The 10,120-nt window shown below is 44.1% G+C and overlaps 1 protein-coding gene and 1 long non-coding RNA gene across 2 annotated transcripts in view; one reads left to right on the top strand and one right to left on the bottom strand.

Moving 5' to 3' along the window:
* Positions 1-4,779, bottom strand: part of FSTL1 (follistatin-like 1) — a 49,900-nt gene extending 45,121 nt beyond the window's left edge. Inside the window, exons 1-2 of the mRNA XM_004675180.2 lie at positions 4,678-4,779; positions 4,468-4,527 (exon numbers count right to left, since the gene is read on the bottom strand). Coding sequence (XP_004675237.1) covers positions 4,468-4,527 — 60 coding nt within the window. The 5' untranslated portion in view covers positions 4,678-4,779. The remainder of the gene's footprint in view (positions 1-4,467; positions 4,528-4,677) is intronic.
* Positions 4,780-5,136: 357 nt separating this feature from the next.
* Positions 5,137-9,920, top strand: LOC105854356. Its single transcript, XR_001146033.1, has 3 exons — positions 5,137-7,200; positions 8,515-8,636; positions 9,433-9,920. It is a non-coding gene; the product is annotated as an uncharacterized LOC105854356 (long non-coding RNA).
* The last annotated feature ends 200 nt before the right edge of the window (positions 9,921-10,120 follow it).

The following is a 10,120-nucleotide window of genomic DNA, read 5'->3' as shown; positions in this document are numbered from 1 at the left end:
GGGCTCTGGAAGGGAAAGCTGATGCAGCCAATGACTCACCCGGAGCAAACAAGTCACAGATGCCAAAGACCCCACCTTAGAGAAAGTATGCATTTGACATGAATCACCTAGTTTACACAAACCTAAGAATGAGGGTTTTTTCCCCCCAAACTTGTAATATCTGTGTATCTGCTAGAATTTTTTCCTACCCAGTTATTTAGAGAAGCAAGACGACACTGACCTTTTCAGTTCTCCCTATATGGTGACTGGTATTCAGAGTTGATCCTTCCTTTCTCCATTCTTGTGGAAACATGTGGTTCTATGTCATTGACTTTGAGACTGTGTTTTCTTCTTTGGGACTTTATATCCACTACAGCCTGATCTTGTCTACCTCACATTCACTCCTCCCCACTCACCCTTCTGAGCCTGGAAGCTGACTTCTCCTTTCTGTCACCCAATCCAGAGATGTCTATGGTAATTTTAATGCATCCCCCTTCTAAAGACATTTTCAATGGTCACAACCTCATTTTGCAGGATGCTTAATCATCTGTTTTGGCTCTTTCTATCTTACTATTTTCAACATGCTGATTTCCAACAATGGTCTTTAGAATCTTAGCAAATAGTCTTTGCCAGAGCAAAAACAAGAGATTATTTTAGTGGTTAATGTATAAGCTGGAAATTACAATCTTATTTCCTTGCAGCTCACAGAAGAATTGGCCAGAGAATATGGGTCACACTCTAGGCCTGCCTGAATCAACCATTAGAGTAAATCTAAAAAAGATAGAGGAGATTCCACATGAGCCAATAAAACCCTTTATGGCTGATTAACTGTACATGGGTAATAGGGTGTAAATGAGGTTAAGAAATCTGGCTTCAGAGGGTCAATGCCCTAATAATCTTCTTTTCTATCCATATAATTATTGTTCTTCCTATCTTAACTGATGTACTCATAATTCAAAGATCAGAATTCTCTATCAGAATTCCCTCAATGTGAATAAGGTCTGTACATGTGACTTACAATGAATTTATAAACTGAAATGCAGGGAATCATAGTGTCAGCAGAGACAGCCAACAAGAAAGAGAAGGTTGGTCTGAACACTTGCGAGGCTGCCTTTTGGAGCAGGCAGTTGGCCGAAGGGACCCCATGTAAGAGTAAACTCAGATCCATTATTGAGACTCAAGGCCACAGACTGCTGCCTGGATTCTCTACCTCTTGGCTTTAACACTGTGCCTCCATCAACACTTTGCAATGAAGTACAGTAGTTCTCAGTGGGAGGGAAGTGAATGGGAGGGAGTAAGCAGGTACACACAGTTTTGAATCAAAAAGAGGTAACTGTTTGTTAGTTGAAGTGCTCTGCTATTGACCACCGAGCCCCATTCCACCCTAAAAGCTAATAAATATTCCTGGAGACATGAGCCATACCCCAACACTTCCTTATAGAGAGGGCATGTTGGGAGCCTAGGTGTTGGAGGTTGTTTGAAGGAATTTATTGGTAACTGAATATAAAGGCAAAGAGAAGGTAAAAAGTATGCTTTGGGTACCATGTTAAGTTAGAGACCATGGGAAACATTAAAAAATCTAACACTTTTCTTTGTGACAACTTACTAGTTCTTGAATCTAAACAAATAGAAGTCATGATGACAGGTCACCTTTCCTCAGGCCTGGAACACCTGATTCTGGAAGTCTGCTATTCCAAAGGCAGGGCTTTTTCAAATAATCTACCAGACAATCACATTTTAAAAAAATATACTGACTGAACCCTGTGCTTGTAATAAATCAAAGTGCCAAGAAAACTCAGTATGTTTTCTCAATTTCATCTTTTAAAAGTTGAACAATATTTGCACAGTCTTAGCCATACCTACTAAAGTGGATTTATGTCGACAACGGCAGTAAATTATCATTATTTGATTCCATTTGCTATTGTTGTTATAGTTAGCAAGGTGAAAAAGTTCTACTGTAAGCACCATTAACACCATGACAAAACACTTTAAATAATAACCAAAGTGCTAAGGTTAATTTACCTTTTCATTTGTAATTCAAGGCATGTTAATATTAAAACATATTTTAAAACTTGCCAAATATTACTAAAGCAGAACACCATGAGATTGGATTGATTAAAAGGCAATCTCGGGCCCTCCCTGGTGGCTCAATGGGTCAGGACGCAGCCCTGCAAGCTGGCTGCAGCCCCTTCAGTGCGAGTTTGATCCCTGGTCCGGGAGGTGACCCACATGGTATGGCAGACCTCTCCTGTCTTGCCTGCTGCTCCCCTCAGCAGTGTACTTCATTGATCTGCCTGTTCTGCTCTCCATTCTGTCTCTGGTGAAGACTCTCACTGCCCCTGCACCTCTGGCTTGTGCCCTAGTTCTGTATGAATAAATAAATAAATAAATAAATCTTTAAAAGTAAATAAATAAAAGGCAATCCCTGATAATCTGGAGTTGTGAAGTAACCTAGATCCTACCTACTCTGAGTTTATAGCCTTTTTAACCAACTCCCTCAGTTTTCATGTCTCAGCCCTCTTGATTTTGCCTTTTTCCCTATGGATTTTTCCTAGGAATTCTCAGAGTACGCTCAGCTCTTCACCTCAAGCAGGAAATTGCTGCTGAGGGAACTTCCTATGAGAGCTAAGCTTTCCCTGCAGTGCAAAGGTAGGGTAGGGGAGGAGGCTTAGTGAGAGAACAGGGCCACACAGCCTTGGGCCTTATGCACACACAGCCTTGGGCCTTATGCACCTACAGCCTCCTCACACCTCATATTTGCATTCCAGTTCACAGAGCAATTTCACACACTAGCTGGCAATTCTTAAGCTTGCTGTAAAGCCAACCAGGGATTCACCTCATCTACCAGTGTTCTGCTGCTGCCACTTTTGAGGGCCACAGTAGGAATGGAAGGGTGTTCCTTAGCCAGGGCTAAGCCAACCAGTGAAGAGGGGGTCTCCCTTAGATTCAAATCCTGGAAAACAAAAATACATGAGAAACAGACCTGGAGTTTAAGATGGGCTCCAAAGGCTGAGGGAATTGGGATCCTTTTTAGCTGTGTTACCTGATCTTCAACCTGTAAAATGGGGTTAATCAAACCTACCTTACAAGGTTTAGGAAGCTTTAAAAGAAATGATTTGCATAGCCCCACATCTGCTATGTAGAAGAACCCGGTAAATGTTAGGTTCTGTGTGGGTCGTGGTTAAGGGCCTGGAGTGTGACACCAGCCTGCTGGGGGGTTATAGTCCATGTCTATCATTCAAGGGTTCAGGACCCTGGATAAATTAGGTAGCCCCTCTGACTCAGTTTCTTCATCATTAAAATGAAGTTTTATTATAACACACAGTAGATACCCAACATATATCAATTATTTATTTAACTGCGAGCAAAAACAAGTCATATTTCCATCACAAGCAGCAATGTAGTAATGAATTAAATGGGAGTTAAGAATGATGTGATTTTTTTTTTTTAATTGGGAAGACCCTACAAGCTTTTATGATATTTCTGGGCAGAGACAAGCTATGATGCTAAGGGTGGGGTGAAATTGTAATATGAAAAAAAAAAAAAATTCAAAGAGGGAGAATAACCACCCACCAGGGAGCTATTTCTTTTGTAATGTACATTCCATTTCTTCTCTCTCATGCTCTTTAATTCCTTCCACATTTCCTGCTATAATTATCAAATGTTTGGTTTCTGACCTCACTTTTCTGGAGCTCAGAGCCCAGGGAATTTAGAACTGTTTATTTTCTGTCCATAAACCTTTGAGTTAATGGAGGGGCTTGTGAGTGAAGGGTTTGTTGGTTTGTTTGTAGTGTCTCAGGAAGGTCAGGGGAGTTGAAAAGAAAACATTACCAAAAAAGTACTGAAATACTTTGACTGGAAACACGAAGCCCCCAAAGAGTGGCAATGGATCGCTCACACTTGCGCAATGCTAGTTTAAAGGAAAATCGAGATTTTAAAAGGCCGTTATATGACCCTGACAGTAACACAAAATCCGTGGGCACTTTACCAAGAAAAAAAAAAAAAAAGCTCAGGGAATAATAATCTTACATTACAAAACAGAGGGAAAAAAACATTATTCCGCCCTAAATGAAGAATTTCTTGAGTTTTCTTTTTTTTCCCCTCCAAGGATTCAGCCTCGAAGGGAAGATTCCCTAGCTATTCTGTTTCCTCCCAAGTGAAGGAAAGCACTCCAGGAGCCTTTTTGAACTCGGCTGCTGCTCTTGTCGCCGCCTCCGTCCCAAAGGGCCCGGCTCGTCCTCTCCCCTTTGTCACTCTCCCTCCATGTTAGCAACCGTGGGGCTCCCGCTTACGGCCCAAACTACTTTTCCTGATTTGGAGGTCTAAGTTTCGCAAGTAGTGTTTGTGCTCCGAGCGCCCCTCTCACCCCACGAAGGGAAACTCCCAGCCCCACCCCAGAAAGCATCCCCGGGACGCACGCCCCGCCCGCACCCCGCGAGGACCTGGGGGCCGGGGCTCGAGGTCCGACGTCCGCGGCCCCTCACCTACCTCGGCGTGGACCCAGGCAACGGCCACCAGCGCCAGGGCGAGAAGCCAACGCGTCCACATCTGCGGAAGAGAGAAGAGTGACTGGAAGCACCGGGCCCCGCGCCGATCCCGGAAACTTCTTCGGGTCCCGCAGGATCGCCCCCTCCGCCCGGCCACCCTGGGCCGCCCGACCCCCCGCGCAGGGCTCCGCGCCGCACGTCCGGCTCTCACCCTGTCGGGTGCGGGTCTCCGGAGGGCGTGGGGCAGCTCGCTAGAAAGGAAGGTGGGAGCTTCGCGATCGCAAGCGTCGGAGGAAATCCGACTTGGGCTAGCCGCCCCTTAAGACCCCTCCTTCCCGACCGCCGCCCCCCCCAGCTCCTCCCATTCTCCTCCCACTTCTGCAGCAGCGGCCCCCGCGGCTCCGGGCTCCGCTCGCTGCTCCCAGCCCGGTTCCCAGAGCCCGCGTGCGTCCTGGCGCGGTCCGAGCCCCTCTCCCGGCCTGGTCCCTCGCGGAGGACCCTGTTGCCCTCCAGGGCGTGGGTGCTGACAAAGAGACCGGGACCTTCCTGTGGTTGGGGGGGGAGGGAGGTACGTTGCAACAAAGACCGAGGGGATGGGGTAGGTGGGAGGCCTAAACCCCACCCCCGGGAGGGGCCGCGGGCTTGCGGCAGCTCTGGCGGGCTGCGGCTGTGGCTAGGTGGGTGGTGCTGCTGGGGGCCCCAGTTGGAGGGAAAGGCACCCCGCTTTGGGGAGCCGGACTACCTCTTACTCCCCGACCGCCCCCCTCGCTTAAGAAAAGTAGGCCGGAGGCGCAGAGGTATCCCACAGTTCGGGGTCCAGCGCGTCCCTGCTGCCAGAACTCCAGGAAGTGAGAGCAGGGTCTCCAAGACCTGCTAGCAAGGCAAGGCCGCTTTGGGCTCCACTGTGCATTTCCTGTGGGAAGGGTGGTGGCAGCCCTGCTCTGCTGGGGAGGTTTCCCAGAGTTTGTCATCAGCATCGGGTCCTATCCTCTGGGCCAGGATCCGTGACCCCCTCCTCTCCATTTGCATTCTTGTCATCCCAGGTACCTCTCATGTTCATGCTTGCCCTCTCCACCAGCTTCTTCCTAGTGACATTCAAATGTGCTAGTGTTCACTTCCCAAACTGTTTCCAAATGGCCTTTTCCTACCTGTGTCCCTGGTACCCAGAGAAAATACACTTGGCACTCAGATTTAGCATGTCCAAGGCAGAGCCCCACTCTCCAGCAGCTCCCACTACTCATCTACCTTTCCAGAGTGGTGCCTGGAAAACTGCCTCGGCTTCCCAGACTTCACCACATCCTGGCAACTTTCCCTTGACATCTCATGTACATTTCTTCACCCCCCACCCCCAATCGCATTTCCTCCTCCCTAGCCCAGGCCCTCCTCCTCCCTCCCTCTGGAATGCTGGAAACCACCTCTAGTTCTTCAGCTCCAGGCTCTCCTTGCCTAGTCACCACTGTAACCCTTTGCCATATTCTAACTACCTGATTTAAACATGGTCTCCCTTTCATCTTTCCCTGTTCAGAAGCTTTCAGCTCTGTTCCCACAGGTCCAAACTCTATGCCTTTCCTTTAAGTCTTCTAATACTGAGACCATCTTATCCACTAAGTACTTCAGCTACTGAATATACCTCCCTCTGCTAAATCAGGCCATATTCTTAGTGTCCTCTGAGCTTGTTATATCCACTTTTCTGCCATGGTTTGTTGAGTGCCTATTGTGGTTTCAGGGGATTTCAGATAGCACCTATATTTCCTACATATGTTCAGAACCCACTGAGATAATTGCAGGAGACAAACTCATAAAGAGCAAATTGTCAGCTTCATTCCTGGTGGAAGCTGCAATGGTGGCCATGGCTTTAGACATGCAGAATCAATGTACCCACTTCTATTCCACCCCAGAATGGAAATTCTGTTTGTGTGTCTTGCAGTTTCTGGATAGCAGAAAAAACATCCTTCTTAGGGCAGCTTTGCTCTTGAGACTCAAGGGGTCAGACAGGCTTAGCTACTTTTTCAATCAGACAAGACATTCCCATATCCTTGTTAAAGAAGTAGGTGGGAAATAGATCTCCTTCCCTGAGCTACTCCGTTCCAGTCTGTACTAGGACAGAAGGGAGATGTGTTGTAAAAGTGTTTGCTTCTGCCCTCTAATAACACTTAGCAACACTTTTCATCTCTTGCACATAACTGCATCCTCTCAGAATCTGGCATCATCTTTTCTCTCTTCCGCCTTCTGTCTAATCAAATTGTGTTGTTTTTTACTCCAGGACCCAAGTAAAGTCTAATTGCTTCGCTAGCCTGTTTTCTGACAATAACTCGGCACACCGGAGAGCACCTCAGGAGTGAGATCAAACAAACCCAGCTGTCACTCCTGTTGCTACCATTTTATTTATTAGATGTGTGACTTTCTTCAAATTACTTAAGTTTTCTTAACTAAGATTTCTGTATCTGATAAATGGCAGAGGTAATGCCTTGAAGAGGTTGTGAAATTTAAATGTGGTACCTCAGAAAAAGCCAGGCAGGTAGTAATTTCCATAAATGGTAGTCATTATTGCATTGATCTGCTTTGCATGTGAATTGCCATGGAATTATGTATCTGGTACCTTCCCCCTATTCAGCATGTCTTATTTTATTTAATCATCACAACAAACTGAAAGATTTTTTTATTGCTTCCATTTTCCAAATAGGGGAAATGAAGCTCAGAAAAAACTGGGTACTTGCCCACGATTATTAGCTAGGTAAACAACATTATTTACATTTTGGCCTTTTTTTTTTTTAAAGATTTATTTATTTGTGCATACAGAACTGGGGTACAGACCAGAGGCTCAGGGATGGTGAGAGGCTTCACCAGAGACAGAGTGGGGAACAGAACAGGCAGATTGATGAAGTACACTGCTGAGGGGAGCAGCGGGCGGGTCAGGAGAGGTCTGCCACGCCATATGGTCACCTCCGGGGCCAGGGGGAATTGAACTCATGCAGAAGCAGCTTTAGATTCTCAGTGTTTGCTTTAACCCGCAGCACCACCAGGGAGGGCCCATTTTGGCCTTTTATTGCATACTGTTACTGTTACATGGTGTTTCACTCTTGTTCAGATAGTTTTCTTGATTCTCAAGCTAAGTGAGTTTAACTTGTTTGAGAATAAGGGATGTTTTTTATATTTGAAACTCTGTACAATTGTGTCATGCTTGGTAGATTTAATTATATAAAAATTAAAGATTTCTGCCCATGAAGGGCACCATTAGTAAGACTGGAAGGAAATATGTAATATCTAAAACTGATATGAAGTTCATAACTGCAATACATATATAACATTTGTAAATCAATTAGAAAAAGACAGGGAACCCAATAGAAAAATGGACAAAGAGTGTGAACAGACAATTTCAAAAAAGAAATCCCAGAGACCTCCTGGGTGATGCAACGGGTTAAATTAGCACAGCACTATGAAGGTGGGTGCAGCTGCTTCAGCATCAGTTCACAAGTTTGATCCCCAGCCAGGGAGATGACCCACATGGGGCACAGATCTCTCCTGTCTAGCCTGCTGCTCCCCTCAGCAGTGTATTTCAGTCAAAATCCACCTGTTCTGCTCCCCACTTTGTCTCTGGTGAATCCTCTCACTGCCTCTGCACCCCTGGCCTCTACCTCAGTTCTTGTATGCATAAATAAGTAAATCTTTAAAAAAATCAAAATAAAAAGGAATCCCAAACGGCTGAGAAAGAAAATATGCTCAAAGTCATTTGTATTATTTAAACTGTGTAATGAGGGTCCTCCATGGTCCCACAGTGGGTTAAAGAGCAGCCTACAAAGCTCTCCACAGGCACATGCAGCTACCCTCAGCCGCTGGAAAGAGTTCAATCCCTGGCCACATGGTGCAGCAGACCTCTCCTGTCTCTCCCGCTGTTTCCTTCAGCAGTGTATTTCACTAGATCTGCCTATTAATCCTCTCACATCCACACCTCTGGTCTGTACCCCAGTTCTTGTATACATAAATAAGTAATATCTTAAAAAAAACTGCATAATGAAATTGATGTTATTTTATTACCTCCATTTTACAGGCAAGGAAATGGAAACAGAAAGAATTTAAGGACTTTGCCCAAGGACACACAATAAGAGGTGGATATTACCTTACATTCATCAAAGTGACAAAAATTAAACAAGTGGATAATGCCAACTGCTTGTGAGTAGTTAAGTTTTTCCGGTGTGCTATAGTGATTAAGAACAAGGGTTTTAGCCAGGGTTACCTGGCTCAAAATTTCAGTCGTTGAAAATCTTAGCTTTTTTTCTTACTGCATTAACCTCGGGTGAGGTGAGGTCACTTACCCTGTCTTTTTCTCAGTTTTCTTGTTTGTAAATGGTTATAATAATAATAGTACAATAAACCCTCACTTAAAATCTTCAATAGGTTCTTGAAAACTTGACTCTAAGCCAAAGTATAAGAAAAGCAGGGTCTCAAATGATGTTGTCCTGCTCATTGTTAACAAGGAAGCATCTTTCTCATCAATTACAACAAAATGATATTGAAAATGTTCATTTCATAATGCTACTTGAGGACTTGCTGTACTAACTCACAGAGTTATTATGCAGCTTACATGTGTTAATATATGTAGAGTACTTAGAATAGTAAAGTACTAGAACAGCCTGGTATCTACATAAATAATATGTGCTAATAAGTAATTCAGTGGAGGAATCTTACAGATACTGATAATAATTCTGTGTTATGGAGTGTTTTTAGCAATTCTCTACAGTGAACAGAATAAGTAATAGTAACAACAAAACTGGCTGCAAGAGTTAGTAGTTATATCAGTAAGGAATTTTTTGGCTGCAGGTGACAAAGAAGCCAACTTAAATGGTTTATGCAGTTACATAGAATTTATAGCTGAGAAATCCAGGGGTAGGTCTGGCATGAGGTAAACCTTCATCCAGTAGCTCAAATGTGCATCTAATTTCTTGCAATCTCTTCCCTCTACCTGTAGCAATCTTATTTCATCCCCCGGATAGTGACTCTTGGGAGTACTGGCCCATGCTGTCAGGATGTTAAACTAGCTACATTGCCAGCTCCATCATGACCTTGGACTATACCTTAGGGGCAAGGAAGAAAGCCCTTTTCTGGAGTTGCTACAGAATCCCCAGGACTCACTTATGCATACATACATGTATGTATGTATGAAGATTAGTAGGAAAAACAAATATTAGACCAAATTGTGCCATGTGGGAGTTTGGAGTGAAAATAGAGATGTTTCAAATAGATGCTTATGTTGGCAAGATTCTGCTTTAGTAAGGAATTAAACAAAGAACTACTTTTTGTGTGTGAGCAACTATGGAAAGGGATATTGGAAATGATACATTTTTAATAATAAATAACATATAATGAAAGCAATATTTTCTATGAGAACTGTGTCAGTGCTTTGAATGGTGTGGACGGGAGGATCAACATAAGGTCCCTGTACCATATATAGAGCAGCTACTGTAGCAAAGAAAATTTTATAGAAAGTTAGAAAGTTTATAGAAAGTTAGAATTTTATAGAAAGTTAGATACAGATAATTTTATAAATTAACAGATAGTTGAATATTTGGTATACTTAGTAATGATATGAGAAGTGACTATGAAAATATTTTCTACTACACTTAGGCTCACCGATTATTGGGACAGAGGTTGTAAAT

This window comes from Condylura cristata, unplaced genomic scaffold (genome assembly GCF_000260355.1).
Source record: "Condylura cristata isolate star-nosed mole 26May11 unplaced genomic scaffold, ConCri1.0 scaffold00003, whole genome shotgun sequence".
Classification (NCBI taxonomy): Eukaryota; Metazoa; Chordata; class Mammalia; order Eulipotyphla; family Talpidae; genus Condylura; species Condylura cristata.
This window is presented reverse-complemented; position numbering and strand designations above follow the sequence as displayed.